General features: G+C 56.7%; 1 protein-coding gene across 2 annotated transcripts in view; it reads left to right on the top strand.

Annotated features, from left to right (window-relative positions):
• Window positions 1–13,701, top strand: part of PTPN6 (protein tyrosine phosphatase, non-receptor type 6) — a 15,803-nt gene extending 2,102 nt beyond the window's left edge. Inside the window, exons 1-16 of one of the 2 annotated variants that reach the window (XM_010844923.1) lie at window positions 4,130–4,322; window positions 4,407–4,529; window positions 4,704–4,898; window positions 7,396–7,585; window positions 7,732–7,848; window positions 7,934–8,047; window positions 8,203–8,299; window positions 8,651–8,730; window positions 8,895–9,044; window positions 10,036–10,167; window positions 10,287–10,441; window positions 12,367–12,434; window positions 12,532–12,683; window positions 12,783–12,874; window positions 13,194–13,334; window positions 13,503–13,701. In XM_010844923.1, coding sequence (XP_010843225.1) covers window positions 4,315–4,322; window positions 4,407–4,529; window positions 4,704–4,898; window positions 7,396–7,585; window positions 7,732–7,848; window positions 7,934–8,047; window positions 8,203–8,299; window positions 8,651–8,730; window positions 8,895–9,044; window positions 10,036–10,167; window positions 10,287–10,441; window positions 12,367–12,434; window positions 12,532–12,683; window positions 12,783–12,874; window positions 13,194–13,308 — 1,788 coding nt within the window. In that variant the 5' untranslated portion in view covers window positions 4,130–4,314 and the 3' untranslated portion in view covers window positions 13,309–13,334; window positions 13,503–13,701. Of the gene's footprint in view, window positions 1–4,129; window positions 4,323–4,406; window positions 4,530–4,703; window positions 4,899–7,395; window positions 7,586–7,731; window positions 7,849–7,933; window positions 8,048–8,202; window positions 8,300–8,650; window positions 8,731–8,894; window positions 9,045–10,035; window positions 10,168–10,286; window positions 10,442–12,366; window positions 12,435–12,531; window positions 12,684–12,782; window positions 12,875–13,193; window positions 13,335–13,502 lie in introns of those variants that run through there. The other variant, XM_010844922.1, reaches the window with a different exon arrangement.
• Window positions 13,702–16,611: the final 2,910 nt, after the last annotated feature.

Here is a 16,611-nt window from a genome sequence, read left to right as displayed (position 1 = left end):
GGGGCCCCAGCCTCTCAGAGCAGCTCAGCTCAGCCATAGGGCCCGGCTCACAGCCGGCACTATGCTCGTGGGTCCCATGCCAGCTCCCCAGAGGCCTCTGAGGGAGGAGCCCCTCCACCCCGGCCTCGTCGTGGGCTGTGCCCACACCCTGCCTCCTCCTCCCACAGTGGGTGGTGCAGTGGGAAGGACAGTGGACTTGTCAGACGTCAGACGGCCTTGGTTTGTTGCCTACCCCCTTCCTAGTTTGTGACCTTGGTCAAGTTACTTCTCTGAGCCTTAGTTTTTGTTTCTAAAGTTGGGCTAACATGGACTTCCCTGGTGGTCCAGTGGTTAAGAATCCATCTGCCAAGGCACGGGACATGGGTTTGATCCCTGGTCTGGGTAGATTCCACACGTTGAAGGCCAACTAAGCCCTTGGGCCACAACTACTGAGCCTTTGAGCCCCAGAACCCGTGCTCTGCAAAAAGAGAAGCCACAGCACTGAGAAGCCCATGTACCTCAACTAGAGAAAGACCACAAGCAGCAGGGAAGACCCAGCACAGCCAAAAATAAATAAATAAAAATAAAATTGGCTACCAGGACCTACTAAATAGGGTTGGCATATACATTAATAATGTCACATAAAAGCTGTTCATACTAAAAGCTGACTTCATATTGGCTTTTTATATCAGCATTTGGGAAATATTGTTAAACCCGTTTATCAGGTAGGGATACTGAGGCCCAGGGAACTTCAAGAGCTTTCTAGAGATTACTTTGTTTGCTCTTCCAGACTGCCTGTCTTTCTGCATCCCCGTTGATCTTCATCTCTGCCTTTATCTCCTTGCTTCCCAAGTGAGTAATTTTCTCTTCTGAATTAGTAGGCCCTTACTTTTTTAACTTTCAGCTTCCTTGAGCCTGTTTACCTCCCTTTAAAAAAAAAAATGGGGAAAATAATTCCTAGATCCGGTAGTCTAGTGGTTAAGAATCAGGGGACATGGGTTTGATCCCTGGTCCGGGAAGATCCCATTTGCAGAGGGACAACTAAGACCGTGGGCCACAACCACTGAGCCCTGAGGGATGTCTGAGGCCCAAATGGGAGTGTGTGTGTGTGCATGTGCAAGCGCTCTGTGAACTCCAGAGCACTTACGCCAAGGGAAGGGTGGTGCTTCTTCTTTATTTTCCTGCCAAGGGACAGTAGAGACTGTACATACCATCCCAGTGTCTGTCTGCCTTCTGACTTGACACCCTTCAGAGAAATTCCTGTCTCTTTCATGGTCAGGAGTTTCTGGGTACCTAGTTAGTTTCTTTTTTAAAATTCCAGAGGGAGAGCGGCTTGTGGCCACTGTACAGGGGGTGTTGGGTGCTACGTAGGGACCTGCAACTTTGTGGGTGGTTGGGATGATGTGTCCACGTGTGGGTGTTTGCACCTGACTATGTGCATGTGTAGATGGACTTGGGTGATGAGGTTGCCTTTAGTGGGACTGGGTGTGCCTAAGTGGATGCTTGTGTGTGCGTGCGTGCACTCATGTGTGTGTATACTCATCTGTACGTGACAAGCAGGGTGTGCATGGGTAGGACTGGACCTGGGCTTGTGACCATGTATGTACATGGGTCTGGATGAATGTGGTCATTTGACACATGCTCTGTGTGAGACATGGTGCTAAGTTTTAACCACTTGGAGGTGAGCCATACCAGCTGTGGACCTCCTGTGCTGGAGGTGAGGGGCCCCTGTAGTGGAGGTGATGGTGTCCATTCTCTTCCTGCCCCCTGCTGTGAGGGAGAGTTCATAGTCTTTCAGGGCTACTGCCTAAGATAGAGGTAGTCAGTGTTAGACCATGAGATAAACAGATCAAGCAGGGTCTCCAGAAATCCTTTCTGGGGGTGGGGAGGGTGGTGAATTGATATTCAAAAAATGATAAAGTAGCCAACATAAGAAAATAGACTTTCATTGGGCTTGAATAGTTTGTTATTTATTTTTCCTTCTTTTTTGAGGCATAGCATGCATGATGTGCTTGAATACTGAACATCACATTTACTTCATCTGTACACACCACTCAGATCTGCTATCCCAGAAATTGCCATCTCCCAGTCAGTATACTTATTTTAATGAAGGGATGACATGCCCATGCTACAGTCTTCAAAAAGGTGGACTGAAGGGACTTCCCTGGTGGTCCAGTGGCTAAGACTCCAGGCCCCCAAGGCAGGGGGCCTGGGAGAGATGCCTGCTCGGGGAAGTAGATCCCACATGCAGCAACTAAAGATCCTGCAGGCTGCAATGAAGCTCAAAGATCCTGCATGTCACAACTAAGACTTGGTGCAGCCAATTAAATAAGTAATAAATACAAAAATATTAAAAAAAAAAAAAAAAGATGGAAGGAGGGAGAAGGAAAGGTCCCTCCCAGCCCTTTCCTCCAGCTACCCGTTCTGGTCCCTTCCCTAGGGAATCCACTCACAGGGTTTCTTGTGTATCTTTTTTTTTTTAATTTTGGCTGTGCCCCAGGGCTTGTGGAATCTTAGTTCCCCTACCAGGGATTGAACCCTTGCAGTGTGTAGTCCTAACCACTGGAAGAGTCCTAAACACTGGACTCCCAGGGAAGTCCTCTCTTGTGTATCTTGCACTGGGCTTCTTTCCTCTTGCTTTGGTTTGGCGGTATGTTTGTATTTGGAATTAGATGGAGTATCACAAGCTTTTAGTGTTTAGGGACTCCCCAGGTGAATGGGCCCTAAGAATAGGCCATGGCCAGATCTGGGTGCCCCTCTGCAGCCCAGGAGACAGGCCCCTGGTCAGAGTCCTGAGCTCCGTTGGATTCAGACCAGACCCCCTCAGCAAGAACCTACAGTTCAGACTCCAGTGGATCCATCCATAGGGCTGGGGGCTCTGGCCCCACCTGCTTCCCATTCTGCTTCTCACCTGACTGCAGGGTTGGGGAATGGTGGATGGCCCAAAGGCCGAGGACAAGAAGTAGGGAAGATGCCAGTTGGACAGGGCTGCTCCAGGGTCATTTTGTCCAGCCCTCTGTCCCAGGGCACCTATTCAGATGTGTGTGTCGAGGGAGGGTTTCTATCCTTCTAAGAGGCATCTGCCCAGCCTAAACAGTTAGGAAACTGCCCGCTCCCACTTTGGCCTGATTGGAAGAGTCTCTCAACCTCTGTTAGTTTTTTTTTTTTAATTATTTATTTATTTGGCTGCACCGAGTCTTAGTTGCAGCATGTGGGATCTAGTTCCCTGACCAGAGATCAAACCTGGGCCCCCTGTATTAGGAGCAGAGTCTTAGCCACTGGACCCCTAGGGAAGTGCTGCCCTCCCCAACCTTTTTAACTTTTTCTTTTCTTTTTTGAAATTTACTTACTTATTTGGCTATGTCCAGTTTTAGTTGCAGTACACAGGATCTTCCATTGTGGTACACAGATTTAGTCGTGGCACAGGCTCAGTTGCTCCAAAGTATGTGGGATCTTAGTTCTCTGCCCAGTGATCGAACCTGTGATGCCTGCCTGCATTGCAAGGCAGATTCTTAACCACTGAACCACTAGGGAAGTCCCTTAACTTTTTATTTAATTTCTTATTATGTTCTCTGAAGCCCTGAGGCCTGGCATATAGTAGCTAAAATCACTAGCTTTGGAGCCAGGCCGTCTGGTTTGCACTCTGGTTTGCTTTACTGACCGTGTGGCCCTGGGGCGAGCTGCCTTCAAGCCCAGAGCCTCAGGTTCTTTGTCTGGAAAATGGGAATAATGAAGGTACCTGCTTCACAGGGCTACCGTGAGGACATATCAGATAAGGCAGGTAAATACTGCCCAGCACAGTGCCTGTTGTCTAGGCAGACTCTACTAATGATAGTTGCCACCCTCACCATTATTATTGGTTTGGACCAGGGAAGGCTGCATGGACCAGGAAGAGATGGCGCGTGACTGTGTGGGTTCCCATGGACCAAGCATGAGCTGGCCTAGGGCGCTGGAGGCTCACGTGTGTTCTTATTCGGGTGGTCGTGTGTGGAGGGCCACCCTCCCCAGGCCTTCGATGGCAGGCGTGTGGGAAGTGGGTCCTGTCCCCACCCCCACCGCCACCCCGTGCTTCTCCCTGCTCTGCCCTAAAACGAGAAGTGAGTGAGTTCCCCCAAGGGGTCGGCCGCGCCCCTTCCTGTCCCCGCCCTGCCGGCTGCCCCAGGCCAGTGGAGTGGCAGCCCCAGAAGCAGGACAGGACGGGGCGGGGTGGCGAGGTGGCCCGGGTGCTGATAGCTGCCAGAGCTTAGCCCCAGCGTCCCCCGCCTGCCCAGACTCAGCGGCACCACCCCGTTGCCTGCAAGCCTTCACCCCACTCCCCGCCCCGGGCACCCCAGGATGGTGAGGTAAGAGCCGGGCACCCATGGTAGGCAGGAGGCAGGGTGCCCCAGGGCCCTGGGGCCTCTCCTCACCAGCCCCCCGGCCCCCAGGTGGTTTCACCGAGACCTCAGTGGGCTGGATGCGGAGACCCTGCTCAAGGGCCGAGGGGTCCACGGAAGCTTCCTGGCACGGCCCAGCCGCAAGAACCAGGGTGACTTCTCCCTCTCCGTCAGGTAGGTGGCCCGCGGCTCCAGCCAGGGGTGGGGTGCCAGCCCTTGGCTGCTCATTTCGCTTCCCCAGGCCCTTGGATGTATCCACCCCAACCCTGCCCGGGACCCCCACCGCCCCCCACCACCCAACCTCCACTCTCCCTTCCACTGGCCTTACCTCCACTGGGTGCCCTGCAGGGTTGGGGACCAGGTGACTCATATTCGGATCCAGAACTCTGGGGACTTCTACGATCTGTATGGAGGGGAGAAGTTCGCAACGTTGACGGAGCTGGTGGAGTACTACACGCAGCAGCAGGGTGTTCTACAGGATCGAGACGGCACTATCATCCACCTCAAGTACCCGCTGAACTGCTCAGACCCCACCAGTGAGAGGTGAGGGTCTTCGCTCCCTGGCCTGCCCCACCGAGAAGTGGACTGTCCTCCTCGCCTTGGGTCTCTTCCCCCCGTGTGATCCATGGGCTCCCTTTCCATCAACTCCTAGGAAGCAAGAGAAGGTTGCCTGGCCCTTCTCCAGGGTCCCTGTGCACCTGCGCCCCAGGCCCTACCATTGCCAGAGAGGCCTCTCCTCGTGGCTGTGTCTCCCAAATGGCCGGCTCTGTTGTTAGAAAGATGGAATCTGACCTCTTGTAACTGTTCCCTCCCCAGCACGGGTTCCTATGGTTGAGGAGGAGCGTAGGGGTCAGCGTGTATGAGGACACGCAGCCTCATCTCAGTGTCCCCTGAGAATGGGTCTGCCCTCTGGGGCTGGCTAGTGCTGGACTAGTCCCTTGACCAGACCCACATCATTGAAAACTGTCATAGGGGTGCAAGGGCCTTGTAGCTGGGCACAGGACAATACTCAAAGCATTTCCCACCCATCTTTCTGGTTTCAAAGATATGGTCCCCAGAACTGGGCTGGCTACTCCCCAGGTGGTCTCCCCAAAGTGTGCGCAGACCCAAAGACTCTGCATTTTATGGGCGGGTTGGGGGGTGTCTCATTTTCCAGTTGTTTCTCCATGATAGCTCCTATAATTAGGGGAAGGGCAGATGAACAACTCTGGGTTGTTATGGGGGATTTTTTTGCACACTCCTAGGGCCAAGACCACTTGTCCTTGTCCTGTATTTGTGCATCGATTGTCGGAATGATTCTGAACCTGGATTCTCTCAGCTTTCGGTCTTTTTGAGATGCATGCCTCCCAGCTTGCACCGTATTTTATTCAAGTCACTGGCTAACACTGAGAACTGGATGAGGCTGGGGAAAAGGCCCCAGACCCACCCCTGGAGACCCTTTTCCCCATGAACATGCAGCCAAAGATCCATTTCTGGTGAAGCCGCCTCCCCTAGGAGGGAAGCACTTGGATGCCCTTGCTGGTGTCTATCCTTCCCTGGTGTTCACTGCCTCTCACCCTCTTCCTGCACCCCACCTGCCACATTCATGGGGATTTTCTGCCCAGATTCTCTTAGGTTCTTCATGACCTGGCCTCCTCCTTGTCCACAGCCAGGGTCCGGCCTACTGGCTGCTGCCAGAGGATGGGTGGATACAGGGGTGGTTGAAGATGGAACTGCAAGAGGGATGGAGCTGAGAGGACCCCCTGGGGCCTGGGGTCAGGGTTCAAATTGTGGCTGGAAGAGGTCAGGGACAGAGGGACTCAAGACCAGGGCAGCTGACTTAAAGAGGGGCTTTTGGTTCCCCACGCCAGGAGGCCTGGATCCACCCTTGACCCTGGGAACCTGTGGGGAATGCTCTTTATCCCAACCTCTGCTCTGGTTTGCTCTGGTTCTTGGCCTTGGCAGCTGCCCCTCCTCTGGGGGGAATTTGCATTTGTCCCCTCAATGGCTAGCTCTTTGCCTGTGGTCAGCCTGACATTTGCATGGAGACTTCCTCATCCTGTGGGGCCTGGGGGAAGAGGGTTAGCCCCCTCCCCACTGCTTGAGGGCCCTGGTCTATCCCTGAGTGGTGGGATATGGTGGCCCAGAGGTCCTGCACGGGCTGGGGACTCTGGAGGTCTCCGAGCTGCAGTCTCCTCTGGGCTGAAGTACGACGGGGTAGGACAGACTGGCCCCCTCCCTCCTTCCCCCCATTCCTGCGGTTGGAAAATGCCCCCCCTTCCCCTGTCCCTGGGCTGAGGAAACCTCACAACCTCACTTCTCACTCTCTCCCCAGAAGGAGTTTTGTGTTTTTTCCATCACGTGGTTTCCTGTGGGGCTGGGCATTGTGGGGCTACAGTTTCCTCCTGGGAAGGGGGTGTGTTGTGGGGAAAGGTCCTAGTTCTGCTTTCTGCCCCTCTGAGCCCCTCGAGCCTCCCCCCCAACACTGAACCCCAGCAGCCCCTTCAGTGACATCACCTGGGGAACCCCAAAGCCCCCAAACCACTATTCACCCCGCGGGCTTGTCCACCTTCCCGACCCCCAGGGGGACTTCTCCCCATTTCCCCTCCCTTGTGACTTCCGTCTCTCCCAACCCCATTGCTGTCTGTGGTTTGGCCTCCGTCTGCATTTCTGCTTCCCTCGCCTAGCCCTGTCTTTCATGGAGACCCTTCCTGGGTTTCTCCCCTCTGAACATTCTGGATGTGGCTGCCTTTCTGCCTGTGTCTTAAACTTGCAGAGGTGGGCTTGCTTAGAAGTCCTGAGGCTTGCCACTTATCAGCTGGGGCCTTGGGCCAGTGTGCAACTGCCCAGCCTCAGTCTCCTCATCTGCAGAATGGGTAGTACCCACCTCTCAGGTTTCTGTGAGAGTGACGGACCTACTCATAGTGGCGGATTTGAGAGCATGTAGCAGAGCTCAGTTCAGCACATGGCAGGGGCCCAAGTTCCCTGCCCCCTCCCTGAGCTTCTGCCCAGTGCCCGCCCCCGGCCTCAGTCTCATTTCCCCGGATGCCGTCTTCCCTAGGTGGTACCATGGCCACATGTCTGGAGGGCAGGCAGAGACTTTGCTGCAGGCCAAGGGGGAGCCTTGGACCTTCCTTGTGCGTGAGAGCCTCAGCCAGCCTGGAGATTTTGTGCTGTCCGTGCTCAGCGACCAGCCCAAGGCTGGCCCCGGCTCCCCGCTCAGAGTCACCCATATCAAAGTCATGTGTGAGGTAAGGCCTCTGGGCACCAGGGAGGCACCCCGCTGGGGGTTCCCTCTGTGCCCACAGCCATACCCTTGGGGAGGGGCAGCCTGGGCTTTGGTCCAAGGCTCGGGGTCCAGGCAGGGAGACAGGTGGCCTGACTTGGAGCCCCTCAGGGCGGACGCTACACAGTGGGGGGTTCGGAGACCTTCGACAGCCTCACTGACCTGGTGGAGCATTTCAAGAGGACGGGGATCGAGGAGGCCTCCGGCGCTTTCGTCTACCTACGGCAGGTGAGGGGTGGGCCTGGCTGCCTCCTCCCATTCCCTGAGCCTCTGAGCTCTATAAGCGGCTGACTTCTGGCCTCCCCCACCCCAGCCATACTATGCCACGAGGGTGAACGCGGCTGACATTGAGAACCGGGTCTTGGAACTGAACAAGAAGCAGGAGTCAGAGGAGACAGCCAAGGCCGGCTTCTGGGAGGAGTTTGAGGTTTGTGATGGGACCAGCAGGGTGAAGGGCGTGGGGTCCCAGACAGACCCCGTCTCCTCGCTCCCCATCCTCATGTTAGTCTGCCCCATGACCTCTCCACCCATGGATGCCCCTCTCCTGGGCCTGAGGCTCCATTTCCCCAACTCGTCCCACAGAGTCTGCAGAAGCAGGAGGTGAAAAACTTGCACCAGCGGCTGGAAGGGCAGCGGCCAGAAAACAAGAGCAAGAACCGTTACAAGAACATCCTTCCGTGTGAGCACCCTGGGCAGCCTCCAGCCCGCGCCCAACTCAGGCAGCGTCCACTCACCCAGGAGATGCCTCTTCCCTAGCTGACCTCCCCCCATCTCAGACGGTCTCCTTCCCCAGCCCTATGAGGGACCCCCACCCACAAGGGCATCCCCCCTTCCTCCAGGCTCCCAGAGAATCCCCTCATACCCCACCCCACCACCTTCTTCCTCTGAAACCTCCAGCCCACATGGGTTGAGAACCCATGTGGGTCCCCCACACCGGCCTGCCCACAGGGCTTCTGGGCAAGGATGGCTTGGGAGCTCAAGAAGGGTTTCTGACCCAGGCCCTTCTTGCATCCTTTCTGCCCACTCCCAGTTGACCACAGTCGAGTGGTCCTGCAGGGACGCGACAGTAACATCCCTGGGTCTGACTACATTAACGCCAACTATGTGAAGGTCAGTGTGCTCGCCGGTCATGGTGGGGTGGGGACGGGAAATGGACCCCGGCTCCTGGGGATACTGGGTCCAGAGACATCGGGTGAAGCCAGAGCTGTTGCCATGGGTGAGTGGGTGGGTGGATGAGGGGCTCACAGCCCTGCTCGTCTCTGCACTCTGTCCAGAACCAGCTGCTAGGCCCTGATGAGAACGCTAAGACCTACATCGCCAGCCAGGGCTGCCTGGAGGCCACGGTCAACGACTTCTGGCAGATGGTGTGGCAGGAGAACACCTGCGTCATTGTCATGACCACCCGGGAGGTGGAGAAGGGCCGGGTAGGCTGAGCCCCGCGCTGCCCCCACCCCCAGGACGACTCCACCACCATTAAGCTGGAGAGACACTTAGGGGCACCTCGGAGGGCAAGGGCCCGACCTCCTTGGGGAACTGAGAAAGAAATCTGAGTACACGATAACTCCTGGGTCTCTGCTTCCTATGTGGGACTCCCCTGACCACCAGACCCAGATTTCCAGAGGCCTCCATCCCTTAAGTGTCCCCCCGCCCTGTGCCCACCATCCCCCTCAGGGTAGTAATCCCTCCTCTCCACTCAGCCTCATTACTCTCTCTGAAGTCGGTCCCAAGCTGTCACCCCCATGGGCAGGCTGCCCCCTTGCACGGCACCCTTTGCCCTGGAGTGGCTGTGACCTGCGCAGAAGATGTAACCTCTGCGTCAGGCTGTCCCCCCCGAGGACCCTGGTACTCAGGCTCGGTGGCTACCCTCCAGCCCTCACCTCTGACCTGCCAGGCTCCTTCAGGTTTCTGTGCCTCTGCAGGAGCTCATTTCTCCTAGGAAGTGACTTCCTCTCTCCTCCCTATCTCTGCCCGACAGACTCCTCGTTGTTTTTAAAGACCCGGCTCACATGCTCCCTCCTCTGTGAAGCCATCCCTGATTTCCTCCGTTACCTAGAGAGAGAATTAGTCTCTGCCTGCAACCCCTTACCCCGGGCTCCTCAGCAGCTCAGTTCCCTGGCTCACCCTTCTCTCTGTGAGCTCCTGGAGGCACTGGCGCACCAGGCTGTGTCTTACTTGTGTCTGGCACTCCAGCCTGGTTGGTGCGGCTTCAGGTGCGAGGCCTATACCAGCCAGCATGCGCGGAATGACTTGTTGAACGGCTGATCAGGTCTCACCACCTGGAGCATGCTGAGCCAAGACCTAAGCCTCTGACTCTTGGCCAGGTCACCCATTCATCTGTCAGATGCTACGGGGCCAGCACCGGGCACTCAGGCCCTGCCTCTGTGCCTTACATCCCCCACCCCCCTCTCTTTTCAGAACAAATGTGTTCCATACTGGCCAGAAGTGGGCAGTCAGCGTGTTTACGGACCCTACACCGTAACCAATTGCGGGGAACACGACACAACTGAGTACAAACTCCGAAACTTACAGGTCTCCCCGCTGGAAAATGTGAGTGTCCCCTGCTCCTGCCCCAGGCTGGGGGCCCTGCTCACGCTCATTCTTCTGGGTTGGATAGAATGAAGCCACGTTGGGGAGCAGGGCACATTGACCCTATGTCCTCCACCCAGGAGAACCTGATTCGGGAGATTTGGCACTACCAGTACCTGAGCTGGCCTGATCACGGGGTCCCCAGTGAGCCTGGGGGTGTTCTCAGCTTCCTGGACCAGATCAACCAGCGGCAGGAGAGTCTGCCTCACGCAGGGCCCATCATCGTGCATTGCAGGTGAGAGTGACAATGATATGATATCGGTGATAATAATCCAAGTAGTAGCTGGCAAGTGAGTACTGCCAAGCGCCCTGCACTGTTGTAAGCGAATTACACGAGAATGCATTTAAAGCCTCCCAGGCCCTCCACCTCTTCTGGGTTCCCTGATGGCTTCCAGACCCATGGGTGGAACTTAGCTTGAACCAAGCCCATGGCTTGAGCCTGTGCCTGGCATGGGGAGTCTCCATAGAGATATGGCGTCCGGTCCAGTCTAGTTCAACCTGCCATGTGCAAATGAGGAAATGGGCCAAGCCTCTTGTCAGGTCACTGCTGGTCCGTGGGGGGAACCTGGAGCAGGGCTCACGGTAGACCCAGGTCCTGGTCACTACTGTTTTTTCACACATGCCTACCCACGGTGTTTCTCCTTGGGGTCGGTGTGGCTTCCCAACTCTTCTCTTTACCGTCTGCAGCCATGAGGTGGAGGGGTGCCGAGGCCTCTTCATGCCACTCCTATTTCTCCCTTCCTGCCAGTGCCCCCAGCTCAGCCCCTCGGCTCATGTACCACTAGGTCCACTGGAGCTCCCCATGTTCATGTTCGGGAGACCCTGCTAAGCTGGGGAGCTGAGGGAGCAATGAGCAGCAGGGGCCCCAGCAGGTCGCCTGGCCTGGGTGGAGGGGAGGGGATAGGCAGGGGTTGCTGGACAGATGTAGCTTCTGTAAATTCCAGCTCCTCCACTCCCTGGCTGTGTGATCTCAGACAAATGACTTCATGTCTCTGATCCTCAGGTTCCTTATCTGTAAAGTCAATGTTTCATGGGGCTGTGGCAAACGTGAAACCCTCTCACGGTGTCTGGAGTACAGTAAATGCTCCAGAAGGGGGGTCGTTCATGTTTTTATATCTCCCGTGGTGGGGACGGGGGTCTGTTTCCTTCCCTTCCCTTCCTGCTCCCTCCATGTGACCCAGGCTCTGAGGGCAAGGACTTCCTCCTTCTGTCCACCAGCTCTTGTGTGTCCTGGGGCAGGGCTGGGTGGGGTGAGCCTGGAGGTACCCCCCACGTGCTGTCTCAGGGACTCTACCTCCAGGGACAGGCCCATCGCCAAGAATGACCCGGCTGCCTGTGCCCCCACCCCCCCACCTTCTTGAAATCCCCATGGCCTTAATTTAGACGTTACAGGAAGGAAGTGGGTGAGAGGGTGTTATTTTTAACAATCTGGGTTTGAAATTAGACAGTGCGACTTGGGGCATCGGCCTGACTGGCCTAGTGGTGGAGGTGAAACTGGGGTCTCTGTGGGGTCTTGAGGCTGCTGGGGTCTGTGTGCCCAGGGGGTGGCAGCAGAGGGTGGGGAGGAGGGGAGACCTCCTGTTAGCTGCTCCCCAAGTCTCCTGAGCCCAGTGGCCTCGTGGCCCGCAGGCGGGAGAACTGTCCTCACCCTGCTGTCAGGATCTGAAGAAAAAGGGAGATGCAGCCTTACAGAAAGATGGTCCTCATGTGAAGAGGGCAGCCTGGCTCGGGCCAAAGCTGTGGGAGAGGGCCTGGGAGGCCAGGGTGCCAGGGTAGTAGGCAGGACAGGTGGGATGGGGTCCCAGGTCTCCTGAGGTGGTGGAGGCAAGAGGGAGAAGTGGAAGCAGGCGGTGGGGCTGGGAAGGACTGGGATGGACATCGGGGAGCAGCGTCTTAGCACTTGTGTGCAAGGCTCTCCCCCCAAATCCCTTGGCTGGAGGGATGAGCATGGGTGCAGAGTTGGGCAAACCCCTACCCTGCCTGCCCCACCCCCACCGCACTGACCCAGTCAGGTTCCAGCAGCTTGTATCACTGACCTTTCCCTAAGCTCCACCCCTGCCTTCTGCCCGCTCCCTAAGCCCCGCCCCTGCCGGCGCCGTTTAAGCCCCTGGTTCCCGGCCTATGAGGGCTGGGCCTCTCACGAGCCCCTTCTCTCCCTAGCGCCGGCATCGGCCGCACGGGCACCATCATTGTCATCGACATGCTCATGGAGAGCATCTCCACCAAGGGTGAGGGTGACCGGTTGGGGACGCTGGGTCTGGTGGGAGAGCAGCCCCCGCCTTCGCCTCCGCTTGGGGCCTGACATCCGGCTGCCCTCTCGGCCAGGCCTGGACTGTGACATCGACATCCAGAAGACCATCCAGATGGTGCGGGCCCAGCGCTCGGGCATGGTGCAGACGGAGGCTCAGTACAAGTTCATCTACGTGGCCATCGCCCAGTTCATCGAGACCACCAAGAAGAAGTTGGAGGTCATGCAGGTGCGAGCAGAGCAGGGGCCTGGCTGGGCTGAGGGGGCCAGTGGGCGTCATGGGGTGCTGCTGGGACCACCGGCCTCCCAACCACACCTCTCCCCGCAGTCCCAGAAGGGCCGGGAATCGGAATACGGGAACATCACCTACCCGCCAGCAATGAAGAACGCCCACGCCAAGGCCTCCCGCACCTCCTCTAAGTGAGTGGCTCCTGCCTAGCCCGACCTTCCTTCCCAGGGAGGTTCGGGTTCAAGTATAAGCTTAGTTCTTACAACCTGTATTCACAAGTGTCTTCTGAGTGCCCTTCCACGTGGGGCCTGAGCTGAGTACACTGATGTGTGAGGTGGAGCCTTTGCCCCGAGGAGCTTCTAATCTAGTGTTAGGACACAGTCAGGGCTGGTGTCCTTGCTTTCCTGGCCTCAGTTTGCTCACCTGTGAGATGGGTTGACCCCATGTCACCCCAGGCTGGTGCTGGGGAACCCTGCCCCTGTCTCCTGACCCGCTGGCCCCGCCCTGCAGACACAGGGAGGACGTGTATGAGAATGTGCACAGTAAGAACAAGAAGGAGGAGAAGGTGAAGAAACAGCGGTCAGCAGACAAGGAGAAGAACAAGGGCTCCTTGAAGAGGAAGTGAGCCGGGCTCGTCCTGGGGCGGCCATGGTACGGCCCTTCCCTGGCCTGTCCCTGGGGCTTCCCAGCTGGTCTTTCTGCCCTGGATAGAGGGGGCGGCTGTGGCCTCACCCTGCCTTCCCAAGCCCACCAGACCTGTGTCTTGTCCCCCACTCCAGGTCCAGCCCCGCTTTATCCCTTCCTCCCTTCCCTTTGCAGCCTCAGCCCGGTCTCTGCAGAGGCCTCCAGTGGATGACCCACAGCCTGAACCTTGGAGCAACACCCCTCCCCCATTCTATTGTAATTTAAATGGCCGTGTGCCCACCTCCCTCTCCTGGGATCCTGTATATAGCCCAGCAAGGCCCCAGGTGGGGCCAGGCCGGTCTCCTCTTGTAAATAAAGCCTCTAGGTCACTGTGTGTGGGTCTCTAACTCTGTGTGCCTGGCGGGAGGGGGAGGCAGGCAGGGAGCCTTCACAGTCTAACAGGCGAGTGTGAGCACGGGCCTGGTCTGGCTGTCTCTTCCCTTTCTTTAAAGCGGAGGGTGATCCTGCCAGGGTGGTTGTGAAGATCACTGAGATCAGGGATGACGATATAACTGGCAACAATAATTCATCACACTTTTTTTTTTAAACACATTGTATTTATTGGATTGCACTGGGTCTTGAAGAATCTTTAGTTGCATCAGGTGAACTCTTAATTGCAGCAAGTGAGATCTACATCCTCGACCAGGGATGGAACCTGGGCCCCCGTGCCATGGAAGTATGAAGTCTTAACCACTGGACCACCAGGGAAATCCCAATTCTTGGGACACCTTGGCATGTGTCAGGTGCGGTTTAAGAGACTAAAAGCATTGTGGACTTCCCTGGTGGTCCAGTAGTTAAGACTCTGAGCCTCCAGTGCAAGAGGTACAGGTTAGATCCCTGGTCAGGGAACTAAGATCCTACAGGTCATGTGGCGTGGTCAAAAAAAAATGTAAAAAACAAGATCCCCCCCCCCAAAAAAGAACAAAACCAAGACTAAAAGTATTGAATCGAGGTACCTGTATCATTCCGATTTTACAGTGGGACAAGCTGAGACACAGAGAGATTAAATAACTTGCTCGAGGCCACAGGACTGTTGAGCAGTGAAACTAAGATTTTAACTCAGGCCGTTGGGCCCCAGAGCCTGCACTCCTGGAAATGCAGCCGGGGTCACACTGAGGGGGACACAACCACATTCTCTGGCCTGACTTCTAGGTCCAAGCGCTAAGAAGATGGATCAAGGCCATTTAGCACAGGCCCAGAGCCAACCCGCCTGCCGTCCCTGCCCTCTGGACGCCTGGTGCTCTCAGGACCTCCTGGCTCCTCCCTTCCTGGGGCCACTGCTACCTTTAGGCTCTTGGTCAGAGTCTTAGTTTTTAAAATAATGTATTTATTTGATATCTGATTGTGCTGGGTCTTCATCGCTGCTAGGGGTTTTCTCTATCTGTGGCGAGTGGGGGTTACTCTCTGGTTTCGGTGTGTGGGCTTCTCATTGTGACAGTCCTGTTGCGGGACGTGGGCCCTAAAGCGTTTGGGCCTCAGTAGTTGTACCATGTGAGTGCAGTAATTTCAGCTCCTGGGCTCTAGTGCACAGGCTCTGTAGTTGTGGCACATGGGCTTAGTTGCCCTGTGGCATGTAGGATTTTCCTCGTCCAGGGATCAAGCCTGTGTCCACTGCATTGGCAGGTGGATTCTTCACCACTGAGCCACCAGGCTTCCCTAGTTTTATTTTTGATCACTTTCTGTGTGTCCGCAGTGGACAACAATGATTCCTGCTTCGTGTTAAGGCTTTATGTTGATTGAAAGTGCTGGTCTCCTGGGGAGTTGAGCCTGAGAGAACCCCACTCGGTAATGCCGGGTTCCCTGCTGCTGGGCCGGCTGAGACTGGGTGGTCATTTGCTCAGTGGACAATTTCTGTATTGAGTGTCCCCACGTCCCTAGCACTGGAGCAGTGGTGGGGCGAGATGGTGGATCTGATTGTTCCTGTCATTGTGGAATTGAGGAGACTGGTGGGAAAGGCAAACCCAGAAACAGTCCACAAACAGAGAATAAGTAGACAAGAATTAAGAAGGAAACAAACAAAGGTGGGCTTCCCAGGTGGTAAAGAACCCACCTGCCAGTGCAGGTGACATAAGAGACTTGGGTTCGAGCCCTGGGTCGGGAAGATCCCCTGGAGGAGGGCATGGCAACCCACTCCAGTATTCTTGCCTGGAGAATCTCATGGACAGAGGGGCCTGGCAGGCAACAAAAGAGTGGGACACCACCGAAGCAACTTAGCAGGCACACAAACAAGGGTGGAGGCCGAGAGCTGGGATTGGGCAACTCGGCAGGCAGCTCAGCTCCCTGGAGCCGTCACCCTCCAGGGGGTGCGAGGGTGGAGCATCACCTGTGCGCCTCAGGGCCCCTCTCCCAGCAACCCTTTCATCCCAACTGAGCTGCACAAAAGAAAGGCGGGTCCCACACCCTCGAACCGCCCTGGGCTAATTGCCGGAGGCTGGGACTTGGCTTCTCCTGGGCTTCGAGGTGGGCCCAGGGGTGGCTCTCCCTGGTGAGGTGCTTGGTCCTTCTGAAGAGTGGAGCGGGGGACTGCGCCCAGGGCTGCAGAAGCCCTCAGAACTCTAATCGGCCGGGTCAGTGCAGAGGTTCCTGGCCAGGAACTCAGGACTCTTGGCAGAGGCCCCAACACTAAGGGTGAGGACAGGGAGGTGCCCCTCGGAGACCCCCTGCCCTCCGCAGGCTGGGATGTTCTGGGTGGGGGTTGAACCCAGTCCCTGCAGAGCTGAGTCCCCTCTGACCTCAGGATCTCTGGCAGAGGACTCAGGGGAAAGGATTGGCCGGGGGGCAGGAGCGGCTGTGGGGTGAGGCCCAAGGAGGAAGGCGAAGGGGCTCAAAGGCAGCCCTGTCCTTTGTTCTGGCGACAAGGCCTCCCTGGCCTAGGCCGCGGATCCAAGGAGGCAGGAATCAGAGGAGAGACTGTGGCAAAAGCTGGGGGCCTCCGGTGGGGTGACTAGGCCTCGGAGGAGGTGCCTGTGGCTGGCACTGGGAGGGAAGGGGTTAAGGCAGCGGGGTGCAGCCTATGGCCGGCGGACACACCTGTGCGCAGGGGCGGCGGGCGGGGCCCAGGTGAGGAGCCTGCGCTGCCCGGCAGGAGAGAAGGAAGAAGGAAGAGTGGAGGCCAGGGCGGCTCCGAGGCCTTGAATCCTGGGCCTTGATTCCCCTTGCTCTCCGTGGCCCATGCTCTCTGGGGGCCAGGCGGCCTGGTGACAGGTAAAGACCACTGGGAGAGGGGTCCTGGGGCCAGGCTAGG

Source organism: Bison bison, unplaced genomic scaffold, assembly GCF_000754665.1.
Source record: "Bison bison bison isolate TAMUID 2011002044 unplaced genomic scaffold, Bison_UMD1.0 scf7180017864213, whole genome shotgun sequence".
Taxonomy (NCBI): domain Eukaryota; kingdom Metazoa; phylum Chordata; class Mammalia; order Artiodactyla; family Bovidae; genus Bison; species Bison bison.
This window is presented reverse-complemented; position numbering and strand designations above follow the sequence as displayed.